This window comes from Syngnathus leptorhynchus, chromosome 5 (genome assembly GCF_054491065.1).
Source record: "Syngnathus leptorhynchus isolate UIUO chromosome 5, UIUO_Slep, whole genome shotgun sequence".
Lineage (NCBI taxonomy): Eukaryota > Metazoa > Chordata > Actinopteri > Syngnathiformes > Syngnathidae > Syngnathus > Syngnathus leptorhynchus.
The window spans coordinates 2,466,443-2,486,931 of NC_141199.1; the positions used below are offsets into that span (position 1 = coordinate 2,466,443).

At 43.9% G+C, this 20,489-nt stretch overlaps 1 protein-coding gene across 15 annotated transcripts in view; it reads left to right on the plus strand.

The window, feature by feature from the left end:
* The window catches only part of galnt7 (UDP-N-acetyl-alpha-D-galactosamine: polypeptide N-acetylgalactosaminyltransferase 7), a 141,830-nt gene that overhangs the window by 32,627 nt on the left and 88,714 nt on the right, over window positions 1-20,489 (plus strand). For all 15 annotated transcript variants that reach the window (XR_015066098.1, XR_015066097.1, XR_015066099.1 and 12 more), the window contains 2 exons: window positions 6,465-6,783; window positions 9,324-9,490. Coding sequence is in view for 12 of the 15 variants with exons in the window: in XM_085912570.1 (XP_085768696.1) it covers window positions 6,465-6,783; window positions 9,324-9,490 (486 nt within the window). In the remaining 3 variants the exon portion in view is untranslated. The remainder of the gene's footprint in view (window positions 1-6,464; window positions 6,784-9,323; window positions 9,491-20,489) is intronic.

Sequence of the window (20,489 nt, forward strand, 5' to 3'; positions counted from 1 at the left end):
CGGACAAACCAAAGCCGTATATCTTGTGCACCTTTAAATTTTTTTTTTTTTTTTTTTTTTTTTTTTTTTCTTTTAACCCCTTTCACAACAACACAATCACACAATTTTTAGGGCTTTAACTTACTTGTCCCCTGGTTCGTTGCACTGCCGGATTCCGTCAATCCACTGTTGTTCGACGAAGGCAGACCTTAGATGCTGGCCCAGCGAAGAATTTACTTGCCAGGTCTTTTCTTTACCAGGTCCTCCTAATGGACGCTGGCTTGTCGACAATGCAGCACGTCGTCCTCCGTCGATCAGCAGTGGGTATGTTGGATCCGGGTCACGGCACCAAAATGTTAGAGATGTTCCGACTCTAACTTATTGAGCAAGAACCACACAAGAGACAGTATGCCCTTTGAACACTTGCACGTGGAGAATTTGTTCGTCATTGTAGATACAACAATGTCCGAACAAATTCTGCAAGTGGAGAATTTGTTCGTTGCTGTAGACACAGCAATGTCCGAACAAAGTCTGCCGTTGCATTCATGCAAGACAGTATTTATTGAGAGAAGAAGGGTGGGGGTGACAATTTACATGTGTGGTGGCCAAGGTGGGGGTGAAACACCTGGCCTCTGATCACATCATAGCGGGGGATGTTTTACGATGTTGAGTAGACAGAACAACTTTGATTGCGTCTTCTACAATTGGTCAATCAGTGCAAAGGATCTTAGCACTTTGTTAAGACAGGACAAGCTTAGGTTAATTATTACTGATTACATTCCAACATAATATGATCAACCTAATCTATTCAACCCTAACAATCTGTGTCACTCCAATTCATTAAATCCATCGAACGTCCTTTATGTAAACAATGCTGTGTATGCGCCGCATATACGCCACGCCGCTGACGTCGGACTCGTAAGTTGCATTTCTAATTATTCCACAGACCCATATAATGATATATAAAGTATATTTCAAATAACTATCCTATTACAACAATATTATCAAACCATCTGTGTCACTCCAAATCATTAAATCTATCGATCAAATTCCTCGTCCTTTGTCAACAACGCCGCGCGTGCGCCCCGACGTCAGCCTCGTCGTTATTCCACAGGTCTAGTATATAACTATATTGTAGCGTTAACAAAGTCGACTTCCAGGCTTGTGGCGGCATGGACTTCCATCCCTGGAGGTGGCAGTTCCAGCCACGGAGGTGGAAGAGAGCTCCATAGAATAGGACCGGGCGTGCGTAAAAGCCATGTCCGAGCCCCATCCACCGTCCCCAGACAGCCACCCGGCCGAGTCCCGGCCCTCGACTTCCATCCACAGAGGTGATGGAAGAGAGCTCTGTTGAGTAGGACCGGGCGTGTGTAAAAGCCACAATAGTTTTTCAAACCTTCTGTGTCACTCCAAATCATTAAATCCTTAGAACTCTTCGTCCTCCGTGTCACTTACAAACAAAGCCACTAATGATGCCGGTAGTACGTGGAGCCCTTCGTCATCTTCGTCATCCCGTGATCGAATGTTTGTCCTCTATGTAAACAACCGCCGTGCTGCTGACGTCACTTGAAATTCAAATTACAGCAGTCCCTTTCTACATCGCGGTTCGTTTATCGCGGTTTCCCCTTTTTTTTTTTCCCCCCTTAAATTTTGAAAATTTGTGAAAAAATTCATATATAAGTCGCTCCTCAGTATAAGTCGCCCCGCCCACCCAAACTAAGAAAAAAACTGCGACTTATAGTCCGAAAATTACAGTACATTCAATTTTCTACCTAATAAATGGTAGCATTTTGTAGAAAAAGTTTGTTTTTAACCACTCAAAAGTGCTCTCAGGCTTAAATGAAAGACACTGTGTACTACTACTTCAGTACAAACGGCTCTGCTTTTTAAGTTGTGTAAACATGAACGAGTTTCCCTGAGGTACAAATAAAGTAACTCAAATCCATTTGCATCCGAACCTCAACAATATGTATGATAGGTCAAGTGTGTAAGTGAGAAAATTCCATGTTCTTGAATAAGAACAGGAGTTGATCCACATGTTCAGATGAGAGTGTGCTGCATTGTGCAGTGATGATGTCTCCTGCAGTAAAAAAACCCCGTTCTGCAGCAAGTACCTGGAATACACAGGTACGTCTTGGTAAGCCAGGAAATAAGAGGAAATTGTACTGCATTCCTTGCCCACCAGTCAAGAGGGTCCTCAGAGAGACGGAGAGCTGGCGTACTTGTACAGTACTTGTTAACTTCTTGAGCCCTGGCGTAGGCAGATCTGGGCTGTGGCTGCCTTTTGGCTTGAGTGCAGTGCTTCCCCAGCAGATCCTCCAACAGGGAAGATGACAAAGCTCTGTGTTCCTCTTCCGTCTATGTTTGGTGGGTCCTTTTTCTCTGCAGGTGTTTGTTCCTCGTTCTCTTGCTCATTTTGCTGTAGGTAAACAAATAATGAGGAAAACGTGTAAACAAAAAGGCTCAAATGTTTATCACAACTTCATTGTTAAATTAACATTTGATACAAATGATTGAATTTGATGTTGAATTATGTACAAAATAGCGTAGCATTTCAGATGACTGAAGTTACCTTGCCAGGCAGTGACAACCATATTAGCTGCGTTGTCTGTAACTAGAACAACTTCTTTATTTGCGATTTTCCATTCATTTAAAGCACTGCTTAGCAGCTCAGCCATATTTAGCACCCGTGTGGCTTTCATGCATTGCTCTTGTTTGAAGCACGTGTGCTTTTAGCCTCCCACTCATCGGTTATGAAATGCGCAGTTAGAGTAATAAATGAATCGGTGGCTACAGACGTCCACGCATCACATGTAACGGCGACTCGGTCTGCATTCAACAGCAGTTATGTTATTTCTGTTTTAGTCTGCTTGTAGAGTGCCGGGACGGCCGTGTCGGTGAAATAGTGTCGGGATGGGATGACGTACCTCGGCTCAGTTTTCTCCATCATTCTCCGAAATCCTCGATTCTGTACAACCGAGTACGGTTGCAAACCCATTGCAATGAATTCCGCGATGCCTTTTGTAATTTGCTTGGCCTTTTGCGATGTGTTTGGCAGCTTACTCAGAGCGTCCTCAATTGTTCTCTGGCTGCTAGTAGCAACAGCAGCAGCCGGCTTTCCCGCCTCCTCTGTAGGGTGGAATTGTGCTGTGACTTCTCATTTACGTTGTGTTGCCAAAGTATTTCATTTTAGCGTGACAAATCTTGCAACGTAGCTTTTGTCCAAATCATTTCCTCTGTCAACATTGTAGAATACAAAATAATTCCACACGTCTGCTTTGAAATTTCTAGGAGCAGGTCGGATCTCTCGGCGAAGTGGGTTGAATATTTCAGGCTCAGCCATGTTTGTTGTTTTTTTTCTGGAGGAATGTCCTGCGGAGGTGTGCTGAGAGTGATACTGTGCTCTTGGTCAGTTCCGCATAGCGTCTCTGAGAATGCGCTCACTGTATTTTTGTTCCACTTTACTTGGCATATTTAAATAATCGGAAATTGGATGTTTGCGACTCGTTCTCGATTTTTACACAGCCGAATCGCGATTGATCTAAGAATCAGAAATTTCCCTTACCTCTATTCAAAGCTCAGAGTGTGCCTCTGAGCAATGTGCTTCACTGAGGACAAGCACGGGGTGTGAAGGTGGCTGCCAGATGTCGGGACAGCAGCAATGAGCCCTGATTGCGCGGGGCGTACCGCTGAGCAATATGTTCAAGTGCAGGAGGCAGCAGCTGGTCACGCACAAAGGAAGAAGCACTAACTGGTGCCGGAGTCTGGACATGCGACAATATCAAATGTTTATTTTATTTACTGTAGATAACGTTTGAGCGGCTACCAGCTGCTTCATCTGTGTCATGTAGCTGCTCCCTCTTTTAAGTATGTTTCCCGCAGACTTCCATTTTTTACGGCAAAGCCTCTGATGACAAAATGTTTAAACATTGAGTGGCTGACAGTGTGCTAATACTGCAATCTAAACAATGGTGCCGTCTTGGTAATGTCACGGATGGACATTTCCATATAGTAGTTACAGTAACTACTTAACATTGTCTCAAAGTGTCATTTCTTCAATGTTGTCCCATGACAAGTTCAGGGACGTGCGGTGAGAGGAGGCTCCCCTGCCACCATGAAAAGGGGAAAAAAACCCAATTCAATTGTTTTTATTATAAAGTCATTTTCCTTTTAATTTGAGTTGTTTTGTATCATTCTGAACCAAAATCGCTGAATTTCTATAGTTATGTTAAAACCAAAGACGATTTGCTCAGAGGAGCTAACTTCCTGCCTTGCCTCCTCTGAGGAGTGCGTAATCACACGGCTGCCTCTGCTGACAGGCTATGCAGTTAGACTGAACTGCTGTCTGTCTCTATGTCGATGTTTAAGTGTTCAAACACTGTGGCTATATTAAATAATTTCCGCAGTTAAGCTGATGTACCGTAATTTTCGGACTATAAATCGCATTTTCTTTCTTAGTTTGGGTCGGGGGGGAGGGGGGACTTATACTGAGGAGCGACTTATATGTGAATTTTTTTCACAAATTTTCAAAAGTAAAAAAAAATAAAAAAAAAGGGAACCCGCGAGAAACGAACCGCGATGTAGCAAGGAATTGCTGTAATTTGAATTTCAAGTGACGTCAGTGGCGTGGCAGTTGTTTACATAAAGGACAAAGATTCGATCACGGGATGACGAAGGGCCCCACGTACTACTGGCATCATTAGCGGCTTTGTTTGTAAGTGACACGGAGGACGAAGAGTTTGAAGGATTTAATGATTTGGAGTGACACAGAAGGTTTGAAAAACTATTATGGCTTTTACGCACGCCCCGTCCTTCTCGACGGGAGCTCTCTTTCACCTCCGTGGATGGAAGTCGGGGGCCGGCGCTCGGCCGGGTGGCTGTCCGGGGACAGTGGATGGGGCTCGGACATGGCTTTTACGCACGCCCGGTCCTATTCTATGGAGCTCTCTTCCACGTCCGTGGCTGGAAGTTCAGTAGTTGTTGGCTCGTTGAACTCTTGTTTTGTTAAATAAAGAACCGTTTACCAAACCCACGTCTTTCCTGGTACTTTGTTAACACTACAATATAGTTATATACTAGATCTGTGGAATAACGATGAGGCTGACGTCAGGGCGCACGCACGGCTTTGTTGACAAAGGACGAGGAATTTGATCGATGGATTTAAGTATTTGGAGTAACACAGATTGTTTGATAATATTGTTGCCTTATGATAGTTATTTGAAATATACTTTATATATCGTTATATGGGTCTGTGGAATAATTAGAAATGCAAATCACGACGAGACTGATTGCGCGCATACGCGGCATTGTTTACATAAAGGACGATCGATTGATTTAATGAATTGGAGTGACACAGATGGTTTTATAAACGTGTTATTTATGTCATACTTATTAGAATAACTGAATGTTACGTCAGGACCCTTCTCAGCTCCTCGTTTGTGTTTATGTCACGTTAGCATACCTATCGTTTAGCCTGTTGTTGCTCGTTCATGTCTGTTCTTGGTGTTGGATTTTGACAAATAAATATGCCCCAAAAGTGCGACTTATACTTTGGTGCGACTTATATATGTTTTTTTTTACTTTATTGTGCATTTTATGACTGGTGCGACTTGTACTCCGGAGCGACTTATAGTCCGAAAAATCTAGTGTTTTTTGTCATCTGTCTCTAACATCGTGTTTCTTTAGATGAACAAAACAGGTTTGAAAAGAGACCCAACGGAGGCAACAAAAAGGAGTTCTCCCGCCTTATGGCAGGTGATCCCAGGATGCTTCATGCGCCCGCCTGTAGAATAAGTGATCTCCAATTCAATTTTACAGTCAACAACAGCAGTCGTCCATTTATTTTGTTTTACATTTTTATTTTTTTACATTTCGTTTTACAATGGAGGATTGTAACCAAAACTTAAACGATTTTCAAGTATGGATTTTTGGTCGAGGCAGGAGGTCATCAGTAAAGGAAAACCAACTCCAGAGTTAAAAGGTTTGATTCAGACAACGGGACTTTGGAGCATGTCTTTTCAAACGGAGTGGTACGCACGATCGAAAACAAGTTTTTTTTTTTTTATTCCATGTGCTTTATTGAGTGTTTTTATGTGTGAAGACTGCTGATATGGGATTTTAATTAAAATAGTTCAAATTAAATAATGAATAAGCTACTCTAGAGCAGCATTCCCGGTGTCGGACAAATTTTACTGGGGGTGGGTTGTGACGTCAGTGCCTCCCCAGTCATGAACCTCACGGCACGTCACTGGACAAGATATAATTAAAACATTGCAGAACTGAGAGGGGTTTACTCATTTTGTGAGATACTGTAAATAACATTAATTTAAATAAATCATTGAATTAATTTATTACTTTTTTTCAAATCTGTATTGCCCATCTCTGTTTGATAATTTTGCTCATTTCTAAGAACAAATATTGCTTTTGGTAATTCAATGTTTGAGATTGGGTAATAATTTGACATGTTTTTTTGGTTTTATCTGCAGGATGGGGCAACCATATGCAGACTCCCAAGGTGCATCCAAATGAAAAGCAGGCCATCCAGCAACAGTATGCAACGTTTAGACCCAATGTGCACTATTACAATACCCCCATCCTCAAAAAAGGAGTTCTCGGAAACTTTGAAGCCAAAGAACCTGAGCCTCTAGGTTTTCCAGGTGGCCTCGGAGAAGGAGGTAAGCCATTTGTTCTTGGCCCAGAATACAAAGAAGCCATCCATGCATCCATCAAAGAGTTTGGCTTCAACATGGTTGCGAGTGATATGATATCATTGGACAGGACCATTAGAGATATACGCCATGAAGAGTAAGTACTGTCACTCATTCTGTGTTTTTATGCTGCACTACTATTACAAACCTAAATTCCACTGAATTGGGATTGTTGTGTGAAAATATCATAGCGTGATGTACAAATAATTTCCAACCTATATTCAATTGGATTGGAGGTTGTATTCCAACTACAGTCCACAGCCTTCCTGGTAAGTTATATTCAGAGGTGCTCGAGAGGACGGTTTGTCGACAAGTTGAATCTCAGATTCAGGAGACGCAGTATGGATTTTGTCCTGGCCATGGAACGGTGGACAAGCCATGGTCACGGAACGGTGTACCAGCTCCACACCGTTGGCAGGGTTGTCGACAGTGCATGGAAGTTAGCCCAACCACTCTACATGTGTTTTGTGGAATTGGAGAGAGAATATGATCATGCCCCTTGAAGAGTTGCATGTGTGTGTGTTTTATGTGTGGGTGCGTTGTGCTTCAGGACGACGGGGTTTAATTATATATACCAATGTATAAAGGCAGTTTGAACCTTGATCTGATTTATTGCAAGAAATGCGGACATTGGTTGTATAGGGTTCAACCTGCCCTTATCCATTGCTTCAGTACCCCGTAGTCCTGAAGCACAACCCACCCACACAAAAACCACACACACACGCACACACACATGCAACTCCACAAGGGGCACGATCAAATTCTCTCTCCAATTCCACAAAACACATGGTGCCACTGTATTAAAAAAAAGAGATAAAAACAGTAAAAAAAAAACTTTATTCAATTTCATTAAATAACAGTATAGATCGTATTTTTCGGGCTAAATGTCGCTCCGGAATATAGGTCACATTAGCCATAAAATGATAACGGCATAAAACAAAAAACATATAGAAGTTGCTCCGGAGTATAGGTCGCATTTTGGGGTAAATTTATTCGACAAAATCCAACACCAAGAACAGACATGAACTAGCAACAACAAGCTAAACGATAGGTATGCTGACGTGACATAAACACAAACGAAGAGCTGAGAACGGGCCTGACGTAATATTCAGAGTTATTCAAGTAAGTATTACATAAATAACACGTTTATCAAACCATCTGCGTCGCTCCAATTCATTAAATCCATAGATTGTGCTTTATGTAAACAATGCTGCGTGTGCGCCGCGCCACTGATGTCGGACTCGTAAATTGCATTTCTAATTATTCCACAGACCCATATAACGATAAAGTATATTTCAAATAACTATCATATTACAACAATATTATCAAACCATCTGTGTCACTCCAAATCATTAAATCCATCGATCAAATTCCTCGTCCTTTGTCAACATCATTGCCGCGCGTGGGCCCAGCCTCGTCGTTATTCCACAGATCTAGTATATAACTATATTGTAGCGTTAATAAAGTCGACTTCCAGGCGTGCGGTGGGGTGGACTTCCATCCCTTGAGGTGGCATTTCCAGCCACGGAGGTGGAAGAGAGCTCCATAGAATAGCGTAAAAGCCATTTCCGAGCCCCATCCACCGTCCCTGACAGCCACCCGGCCAAGCGCCGGCCCCTGACTTCCATCCACGGAGGTGAAAGAGAGCTCCGTAGAGTAGAACTGGGCGTGCGTAAAAGCCATGTCCGAGCCCCATCCACCGTCCCTGGACAGCCACCTGGCCGAGCGCCGACCACCAACTTCCATCCACGGAGGTGAAAGAGATCTCCGTAGAGTAGGACTGGATGTGCGTAAAAGCCATAATAGTTTTTCAAACCTTCTGTGTCACTCCAAATCATTAAATCCTTAGAACTCTTCGTCCTCCGTGTCACTTACAACTAAAGCCGCTAACGATGCCGGTAGTACGTGGGGCCCTTCGTCATCTTCGTCGTCCCGTGATCGAATCTTTGTCCTTTATGTAAACAACCACCGCGCTGCTGACGTCACTGGAAATTCAAATTACAGCAATCCCTTGCTACATTGCAGTTTGTTTATATATATATATATATATATATATATATATATATATATATATATATATATATATATATATATATTTCCCTTTTTTTTTCTTTTTTTTTTTTTAATTTGAAAATTTGTGAAAAAATTTGCATATAAGTCGCTCCTCAGTATAAGTCACCCCACCCAAACTAAGACAAAAAAAGCGACTTATAGTCCAAAAATTACGGTATATTAACTACAAATATTGTCCAGATGTCCCGAAAGTATTTTTTTATCCAAACATTTAGCACCACACAACAAACTGTTACTGATTTGAGAACCACTGCAAATTTGTATGTGTATCCCTACTTGTAAACATAGAAATAAAGCTAGAAAGTTGAACAAATTTTGATAGCTACTCTAAGCATTAATTACCAATAAGCCATTATTGACAGCAATACCAATATCTGGCATTGATAGTCAACAATCCCAAAATTACACAATGTTGAGCTGTTGAGTGTTTATGTTTTGAAAAAGTCAAGATATTGCTAACAGACGAGGATATTTTTCCATAATAATGCTTGTTTTCACTTTTTACAAACAACCCTGCAACGTCAAATCAACTCTTAACATTGGGATTCATTGCTATTAATACAGGTGCAAGTACTGGCATTATGATGAAAGACTCCTGACCTCCAGTGTGGTGATAGTCTTCCATAATGAAGGCTGGTCTACCTTAATAAGAACCATCCACAGTGTCATCAAGAGGACTCCCAGGAAATACTTAGCTGAAATTGTCATGATCGATGACTTCAGCAATAAAGGTGAGTGTTAGGTCTAAATACCATCAGACATTAATTTACTCACTGAAACAAAGAGGAGAAGACAACCAGTATTCGTTTTACTCGCGAGGAGAATTACGTAGAAGGCCCAGTTACAGTCCTCCACCAATTCTGAGCTCCTCTCCCGCGATCTCTTTTTATTTTTGGTTGCCCTGGTTACAAAAGGCGTTGCTACACTAAAGGGAGGTGAGATTGTGGCTGTAGCAACGCTGATTAGCTTAGGAATGTTATGTGGTGCGAAGCCTTGGTTGGTTTGTGACTCCAGCAGTTAGGTTGCAGTCTATCCTGTTCCTCCTCAGCCGGTTGGCTGCTGGTTGGCTGACTCATCCTTGATGAGATATCTTGAAGCGTGTTGAGTGCTGTTATCCTGTGGAACAATGCAACTAGACTTTCTTGCTAAGTTTCACACGATACTAATATTGAGTACCGTGATTTTCAAACTATAAGTCGCTCCGGAGTATAAGTCGCACCAGCCATAAAATGCACAATAAAGTAAAAAAAACATATATAAGTCGCACCGGAGTATAAGCCGCACTTTTGGGGCAAATTTATTTGTCAAAATCCAACACCAAAAACAGACATGAACCAGCAACAACAGGCTAAACGATACGGTATGCTAACGTGACATATACACAAACGAGGAGCTGAGAACGGGCCTGACGTAGCATTCAGAGTTATTCAAATAACTATGACATAAATAACACGTTAACAAAGTACCAGGAAAGGCATAGGTTTGGTAAACGGCTCTTTATTTAACAAAACAAGAGTTCAACGACCCAACAACTACTGAACTGTGACGATAAAAACATATACAAGTTGCTACACGAAATAAAATATATCAAATAACTAGAACAAATACGTTTTTCAAACCTTGTGTCACTCCAAATCATTAAATCCTTCAAACATGGGGCCCTTCATCATCCCGTTATCGAATCCTTTGTCCTTTATGTAAACAACCGCCGCGTGGCACCGGTGACGTCACTTACAGTTCAAATGACAGTAATCCCTTGCTACATCGCGGTTCGTTTATCACGGTTTCACTACATCGCGCCCTTTTAGACTGCTTGTGATTTAGGGCTATACAAATAAACTTGACTTAACTTGACTTAACTAACCATGAGTCCGACGTCAGCGCCGCAGGATTTCAAGATGGCGGCGCGTGCACACGCAGCGGCCTCTCTCTGTCCCAACGGATTGGTGTTTTGTTCATTTAATAAGTGTTTCTCCGGAAGTTTTACGTGTTCGTCTGATCTTACCATGACGTGCTACAAGTACAGCAGACAGGTTCTGCTCGACATCGGCAAATGCGAGTTTTGCGGCGTTCTGAACTTTGAAATGGAGACTTTAAAGACACTGGGACTGCTCCGGCCTGAATCAACGCCGGACTCGTCTGCTACTCCTTCCCCGGATAGACAGCGTCAGAAGAGGTGTGCGAGGAGGCTGAAGAGGGGCAAGCGCGGAGTCATACTAGCGGCGAACCCACTCGCCCGGCCGGCCGTGCCTTCCATTCTTCTGGCGAACGTTCAGTCGCTGGACAACAAACTGGATTACATTCGACTGCTGAGATCCACGAACCGGACAGTGTGTAACTGCTGTGTGCTCGTGTTCACTGAGACTTGGCTGTATGTCAACATTCCGGACTCTGCTGTGCAACTGGAGCGGCGAGCGTGCTATCGACCGGACCGGGCCATTGAAAAAGGGGGAAAATCACGTGGAGGAGGTATCTGTGTCTACATCTGTGACGAATGCAGTTATACGCAGACACTGCTTGCCACTGGCGGAGTTTGTGATCATTAAGTGCCGTCCTTTCTACATGCCAAGGAAATTTACTGCGATTCTGCTTGTCGCGGTCTATATCTCGCCTTCCAACGTTGGGAGTGACAGGATCACGGCCCTTAGTGAACTGTACCAGGCTGTCAGCGATCAGCAGACGGTGCGCCCTGACAATTTCACCATCTTCGCTGGTGATTTTAATCATGCTGACCTGAAGTCTGTCTTTCCAAAGCTTCACCAGCATGTTAATTTTCCAACACGTGGTGACAGCTTCCTGGACCTGGTCTACACTGCACATAAAGGAGCTTTCAAGGCCACCCCTCCCCCACATCTGACTTTCTGACCACGTCACCGTTCTGCTTACGCCCGCGTACAGACAAAGAGTGAGTGCTTCCAGGCCGGTTCGCAAGCGGATAAGAGTGGCCTCTGATGCTCTTCGAGACTGTTTTGGCACTACAGACTGGGAAATGTTTAAGCAAGCAGCCACTTGCAACAATCAGACGGACAATGAGGAGTTTACTGACTCTGTGACCTCTTACATCGCGAAGTGCATTGATGATGTGACCCTCACAAAATACAGCGTCACTCGGGCTAACTGGAAGCCATGGCTGACAGGGGTTGTCCTCGGGCTGCTGAGGGCCAGAGACAAAGCCTACAGGGCTGGGGATGAAGTGGGCGTGAGATCAGCTAGGGCGAACCTGTCCCGGGGCATCAAGGATGCGAAAAAGGCATTCTCTTCCAAGATTACTGCCCACTTCAAAGACAGCAGGGATGCTTGGGGCCTGTGGCAAGGCATTCAGACCATCACGGACTACAAGCCCGCTCCGCAGAGCTGTGAGGGCGACGTCCCTCTGCTCAACGAACTGAACCGCTTCTTTGCTCGCTTCGATGCTCAAAACAGCACTTGCCCGCTGAAGACCCCTCCCCCTCCGAACGAGCAGCCCCTGTGCCTCTCTCCCGTTAGCGTGAGGAGGACGCTTGCCGCTATCAACACCCGTAAGGCGCCGGGCCTGGACAACATCCCGGAGCGAGCGCTGAAGGACTGTGCTGAGGAGCTGATGGATGTCTTCACGGACATCTTTAACATTTCCCTGCAGCAGGCCGTCGTCTCGTCATGTTTCAAGGCTGCCACCATCATACCTGTGCCGAAAAATCCTGCTCCTTCCAGGTTCAATGACTACCGCCCCGTGGCACTGACACCCAATATCATGAAGTGCTTTGAGCGGCTTGTCACGCCGCACGTCAGATCTGTTCTTCCCCCCACCATAGACCCCTTCCTGTTTGCCTTCCGAGCCAATCGGTCCTCTGAGGATGCCATATGCGCTGCCCTCCACTCTGCCCTCACCCACCTGGAGAACAGAGACTCGTATGTGAAATTGCTGTTTGTGGACTTCAGTTCTGCATTGAACACCATTGTTCCCCACCGTCTCATCTGCAAACTCGACAAGCTGTGGCTCAGTAACCTCCCTTTGCAACTGGCTACTGGACTTCCTCTGTCAGAGGCCTCAGGTAGTACGTGTTGGCGACACTGTCTCCAGCAGCATCACGCTGAGCACGTGGGCCCCTCAAGGCTGCGTGCTCAGTCCGCTGCTCTTCACCCGGCTGATGCATGACTGCACTGCAACCTACAGCAGTAACCGCGTGTTGAAATATGCCGACGACGCAACTGTGGTGGGTCTCATCACCGGTGGTGACGAGACTCAATACAGATCGGAGATCGACCTTCTGGCCACGTGGTGCAGGGACAACAACCTCCTGCTGAACGTCAGCAAGACCAAGGAGATTATTGTTGACTTCCGGAAGGGTCATGCCCAACACCTGCCGCTGACCATCGACGGTGCTGTGGTGGAGAGAGTGAGAAGCACCAGATTCCTGGGGGTGCACATCAGTGAGGACCTCTCCTGGACCACCAACGCTGCGTCGCTGGCGAAGAAAGCTCAGCGCTGCCTGTACTTTCTGCGGAAACTCAGGCGAGCAAGTGTTCCTCCTGCCATCATGACCACATTCTTCCGTGGCACCATTGAAAGCGTCCTCTCCAGTTGTATCACTGTGTGGGGTGGTGGCTGCACTGAATACAACATGAAGGCTCTGCAGCGCATAGTGAACACTGCTAGTAAGATCATTGGGGCTCCGCTCCCCTCCCTGAAGGACATTTACACCTCCCGTCTCACCCGCACGGCGACCGCGATTGCGTGTGATGTGAGTCACCCCGCTCGCTCTTTGTTTGATCATCTGCCCTCTGGGAAGAGGTACAGATGCCTGCGCACCCGCACCACCAGACTCGCCAACAGCTTCATACTCCAAGCTGTCAGGATTCTGAATTCTCTCCCCCCTCCACCCTCGGCTGCATAAAATCCTGTTCTTTTGCGCTATATTCTGGCTGTCTGCTGTGTGCACGCTTGCTCCATTTTGCTCCTCTTATTTATCTATTTATTTATTTATTGTTTATTTATTTGGGTTGTTTGCTTATTACTTATTCATCGCTCTTGTCTATTCGTTTTTACTCTTTGTGCTATTTGCTTGTATGTGTTGTGTAAGGTGTCTAGTCACCGTGGGATGGTGGGAAACGTAATTTCGATCGCTTTGTGTCTCTTAACATGTGAAGAAATTGACAATAAAGCTGACTTTGACTTTGACTCCCGGGGTCTGAAGCGGCGGCGTTTACACAAAAGACGAAGATTTCGATGGATTTAATGATTTGAAGTGACAGATGGTTTGTTAAATGTGTTATTTATGTGATAGTTATTTGAATAACTTAATGTTATGTCAGGCACGTTCTCAGGTCCTTGTTTGTGTTTATTTAACATTAGCATACCGTATATTTTAGCTTGTTGTTGCCTGTTCATGTCTGTTCTTGGTGTTGGATTTTGTCAAATAATGTTCAAAAATGCGACTTGTACTCCAGTGCGACTTACATATGTTTTTTCCTTATTTATTATGCATTTTATGCTTGGAGCGACTTAAAGTCTGGAAAGTACGGTACTTAAACTTTATGGTAATGTTATGTTTTCAATACTATGTTTTCAGTACTGTGTTTTCAGTTCTGTGTTTTCAGTACTGTGAAAGACAAAAAATATCAACAGTATAATCGTCCTATTCTTTCTTAATACAACTTAAACTTTGATCATTTGATAAATTATGCAAGCCTTTGTTTGCTCTTAAATCTCATTCATGGTGTTGCAAGGGTTTGTTGCGCTGCCTCGGAAAAAATAGCTCTATTTATGCGCTCCACCTCAGGAAGAGAGTGCAATACCCTAAATGCAGAACTGCACTTGGAAAATCACAATATACTTTTTTTGCCCGACTTTGTCTGGGTCAATGTATTGTTGTGCACTGTTTCATATAAACACATTCCATACAATGCCATCCTAAACTGTAGCTACAAAATCAGCTGTATGTAAAGAGATCATGAAATTCAGACCAATAACTTTAACGTTACTCGTGCAGTTCTTGCATATCTGCTGCCTCTTACTAACAGGCTTACTGGCCTAGACATTGTGTTCCAAAGTCAAAGGTCTGTTGGGGACACTTATGACCCAGATGCAGATGTCAGACCACATGTATCTATACTCAAAACCACTGCGCACTCAAAACAACTCGGCTCTCGTAGGTTCTCAAGTTTTCTACCTGAGGGACTCTCACTTGTGCACTCGCAAGTCTCCTGCACATCAGTCACAGGATCTGCTCATCTCCTCATGTGAGACAGAACAGTGTTATGGCTGGCAGTATTGTGAAACAGGACCGACTTTAACTGAGCTCAATCAAGCCCGAAATGTTGCTATCCAAGCAGTGCAACAAGACACATACTGTCGAGATAAACGTGCATTCAAAGGCAAAACAAACTCCCCAAAATCAATCCTTTAAAGAACTTGGACCCCAACCTGGACACAAATGGACTCTTGTGAGTAGGCGGTTGCGTCACTAATTCAAGCATAAATGAAAACAAAAGAAACCCCACCATCATTCCTGGTCACCATCATGTTTTAACACTTCTCATTAGACACTTCCATGAACAAACTTGTCATCAAGGTCGTTTGTTCACCAAAGCAGCTGTTCGTATTGCAGGATGGTTGATTGTAGAAGATAAGAGAAAGGTTTGCGCAATCATCTACCACTGCATAACCTGCAAAAATCTTCAATTTCCAAGTGCACAGAAAATGTCTAACCTCCCTCCAGACCGTCTCTCTACAGACCCTCCTCCATTCACAAAAGTGGGCATAGACATGAATGGCCCATGGTTTGTTTCTTCAAAGAGGAACTAAGGACACGCTATCCAAAACAAAAAGTGGGCTGTCATTTTCACATGCTTAAGCATAAGGGCAGTCCACATTGAAGTAGTCGAGTCACGAGACACCTCCAGTTTCATAAATACACTGCCAATTATTTGCTATTATGGGACCTGTAAAAACAGTTGGCTCTGATTGAAGTACAAACTTTGTCAGTGTTTGCAAAGAACTCAAAATCCCTTCAAACACAGACAATATAGCTGTCCAAAATTACTTGAAGGAACAAGGTTGTACATGGACCTTTAATCCACTGCATGCTTCCCACTTTGGTGGATCCTGGGAGAGTGATCATTCTTGCACGGAGAATATTGGACACAATGCTTTTCCACATCAAGAACACTAAGCTCATTCACAAAGTACTGCAGCCACATAGCACATGAGTCTACTCAGCTCAACATAACTCCAGGCAGTGCAGTTATGCTCAGGGATCATCAAACGCCGAACAACAAATGGCCTCTTGAACTTAAAACTCAGGTTTTTCCCTTCAAAGGATGGTAAAGTCCGTACAGTAGAGATTAAGGTCACTAAATCAGAGGATACAAAAGTGTTTTTAAGGCCCCTTTCAGAAGTTTTCTTAATATTACCGTGACAAGTATAAAGTCAATTAGTGGCGTTATTTCACGCCAGACGGGGAGGGGAGTGTTCTGTTCTGCAAACAGTTTTAATGTTCTTTATTTTATGATATGTAAGTGTCAGACAGTACGAAGACGGACAATGGTAGCATGCACTCTCCGCCATCCTGAGAGACCACAATATTGTTCATTATGAGGTTGCATTGCCAGTGTGTAAAATACACTTTAAACATTGTTGTTTAAATTTTATGTGCCTATATTCGCAGCTAGCAACAAAATCTGTCCGAAGCAATGTTTTGCAGTCTGGTAATTGCTCACAAATTTGTGAGGAGTCAAAATGGCGTCCTTTATTTATAAACCTGTCTGCTTATTGTTGGTGTTGATTCAAAACAGTCTCAGCATTGTTTTCAGTTTGGAATATGCTCCCAAGTGGATTCCGTAATTGCGAGGTCTAAGATAGTAGATATGTGTTCCTAGTTTTAAGATGTGAATCTCTAGTAAGTGTTATGGCATCAATAGTCAAAGTCAAAAAGTCAAAGTCCGCTTTATTGTCAATTTATTCACGTCAAGACACACAAAGAGATCAAAATTACGTTTCCCACCGTCCCACGGTGACTAGACACAGTACACAACACTTACAATCAAATAGCACAAAGAGTAAAAACAAACAGACAAGAGCAATGAATAAGTAATAAGCAAATAACCCAAATAAATAAACAATAAATAAATTCATAGACAAATAAGAGCAGCAAAATGGAGCGTGCTGATAGCAGACAGCCAGACCATAGCGCAAAAGAACAGGACGTTACGCAGCCGAGGGGGAAGGGAATTCAGGATCCTGACAGCTTGGAGTATGAAGCTGTTTTTGAGTCTGGTGGTGCGGGAGCGCAGGCATCTGTACCTCTTCCCGGAGGGCAGAAGTTCAAACAAAGAGCGAGCGGGGTGACTCACATCGCACACAATCGCGGCCGCCATGCGGGTGAGACGGGAGGTGTAAATGTCCTTCAGGGAGGCGAGCGGAGCCACAATGATCTTACTAGCAGTGTTCACTATGCGCTGCAGGGCTTTCATGTTGTACTCAGAGCAGCCACCACCCCACACAGCGATACAACTGGAGAGGACGCTCTCAACAGTGCCACGGTAGAATGTGGTCATGATGGCGGGAGGAGCACTTGCTAACCTAAGTTTCCGCAGAAAGTACAGGCGGCGCTGAGCTTTCTTCGCCAGCGACGCAGCGTTGGTGGTCCAGGAGAGATCCTCACTGATGTGCACCCCCAGGAATCTGGTGCTGCTCACTCTCTCCACCACAGCACCGTCGACGGTCAGCGGCAGGTGGTGGATGTGACCCTTCCGGAAGTCAATGACAATCTCCTTGGTCTTGTTGACGTTCAGCAGAAGGTTGTTGTCCCTGCACCACGCAGCCAAAAGCTCGACCTCTGATCTGTGTCTCGTCGCCACCGGTGATCAGACCCACCACAGTCGTGTCGTCGGCATATTTCAGCACGCGGTTGCTGTTGTAGGTTGCAGTGCAGTCATGCGTCAGCAGGGTGAAGAGCAGCGGACTGAGCACGCAGCCTTGAGGGGCCCCCGTGCTCAGCGTGATGCTGCCGGAGACATTGTTGCCCACACGGACTACTTGAAGCCTCTGACAGAGGAAGTCCAGTAGGCAGTTGCAAAGGGAGGTACTGAGGCCCAGCTTGTCGAGTTTGCAAATGAGACGCTGTGGAACAATGGTGTTGAATGCAGAACTGAAGTCCACAAACAGCAATCTCACATAAGAGTCCCTGTTCTCCAGGTGGGTGAGGGCAGAGTGAAGGGCAGAGCAGATGGCATCCTCAGAGGACCATTTGGGTCGGAAGGCAGGTTGGGTAGGTTGGAATATTGAATATTGGAACGTGTATATGGGACAGCTGAACCTCTCCATAGTTTTTACAAAATGAAATAGCAGTAAGGTAATTAATGTGATGTACAAGGAGTTTATTAGGAACTGCCTTTTGGAATAAGATACAGTTAGTGTGTGATTATTAGGGATGGGCAAGTGCCAGTACTAGGTTTCTCCAACAGGCCAATATGGCCTTGTTTCAATCAAGATAAAGACTGTGTTAATCTTCAATAATAGAACACTAAGTTTCTTCTTGTAATCAATGCTCGAAACAGCTTCACATTTGCAACAAAAAAAAAACGCCCGAAAAGCATGCACTACTCCCTCCCCACTCAGGTAATCAGTGTGAGCTCCCATCTATGCTGCAAACTCAACGGATTAGCTGAGCTGACCCCTTAGGTACTGTTATGTAATTTCCAGTTAAGAGCGAGTGCCAGGAAAATGCTAAATGGATTAAAAAAAAAAAAAACAGGTGGATTTTTCTGTTTGATTCATTACACAAACACAATATTATTCACAGTACACTTTATACTATTGGGGCCCATAGAACTGTCATTGTAAATCAAATGTAAAAGAGACTTTAATTGGCTCAACATTGGCACTTTAAATTTATGTCAGGAGGAAAAATACTCGCGCTGATTTAACCAGTAGTGATATTGTCTTATGATATACAGTCGTATTCAAAGGTTTGGGCACCCCTGATTCATTCTCAAGAGTTTCCTTTATAAATCATTGGTTGTTCGGATCAGGAATTGATAATATGTCATATAGCAGACAAAACCAGTGATAGTTGAGAAGTGAAATGAAGTTTATATGATTTACTGAAAGTGTGCAATCACTATCTAAACAAAAGTAGGCAGATGCATAAATTTGGGCACCCCAACAGACAAATGACATCAATATTTAGCAGATCCTCCTTTTGCAGAAATAACAGCCTCCTAACCCTTCCCATAGCTTCCAAAGAGAGTCTGGATTCTGGTTGAAGGTATTTTTGACCATTCTTCTTGACAAAATATCTCCAATTCAGTCAGGTTTGATGGTTTCCAAGCATGGACAGACCGCTTTAAATCACATCACAGATTTTCAGTAATATTCAGGTCTGGGGACTGGCCATTCCAGAACTTGTACCGTTGTTGTTTTTTTAATAGTTTGGGTGGGGGGGCGACTTATACACATTACTGACTTACTAGTATAGTTGATCACTTCACATGTTGTTTTCACTTTAAACCGCATGAGGCTGTGGAATAATTGGAGCCTCACTGACAATGAGTTCCATTCACTGACGTCCGGAGTCAGGAGATTTTATGATTTGGAGTGACACAGATGGTTCGATAAACTTGTTATTTATGTTATAGTTATTTGATATATAGTTTATTTAGAGTAGCAACGTCTATCTTTGAGTGTATGATTTCAGTAGTTTCCGATTGTCTAGCAAGGCTGTGAAGGCAGCAGGGGGGGAGAGACGGGAAGACAGATCCAGGGTGCTTGCTTGTAGCACTGTGTTGGCTCATATGTTGAGCACTTGTTTTGTAACACACGCGGCATTGTTTACATAAAAGACGAAGAATTTGATCGATATATTCATTGATTTGGAGTGACACAGATGGTTTGATAAAATGGTTGTTTATATTATAGTTATTTGATATATAGTTTATATATCATTATATGGGCCTGTGGAATAATTTGAACTGCAACTGACGACGAGTCCGACGTCAGTGCCACGCCGCGCATGTGCCGTTGTTTACAGAAAGGAGAAGAATTCGATCGATGAATTCAATGATTTGGAGTGACACAGATGGTTTGATAAACGTATTATTTATGTTGTAGTTATTTGTTACGGTACTTGTTCCTCTGGATGAAGGCCTTCATAGAATTTGAGCAGTGTTTGTCTTGTAGAGGTAGCCATCCCCTACGCATCTTCAACTTTGTCACGGATTCTTGAATATTGTTTGCAAGAATCTTCTGATACTGACTTGAATCCATCCAATCTTTGATTATAACACAATTGCCAGTACCTGCATTGGCCCCACAGCCCCACAGCATGATGGAACCACCAACAAATTTGACTGTGGGTAGCAAGTGTTTGTCATAGAATGTTGTGTTCTTCTTCCTTCATGCATACTGCCCCTTCTTATGTCATACATTTTAGTTTCATCAGTCCACAGCACATTATTCCAAAATGAAGCTGGCTTGTCCAAATATGCTTTAGCATACCTCAAGCGACTCTGTGGCATGTGCGCAGAAAAGGTTTCTGCCGCATTATTCTCCCATACAGCATGTCCTTGTACAAAGTGCACTGAATAGTTGTCACCATCTGCATGTAGATCATGTTGTAGGTCTTTGGAGCTGCTCTGCGGGTTGACTTTGACTGTTCTCACCATCCTTCGCCTCTGCTTATCTGAGACTTTTCTTGGCCTGCCACTCCAGGCCTTAACTATAACTGTGCCTGTTGTGGTTGTGGTTTCCTC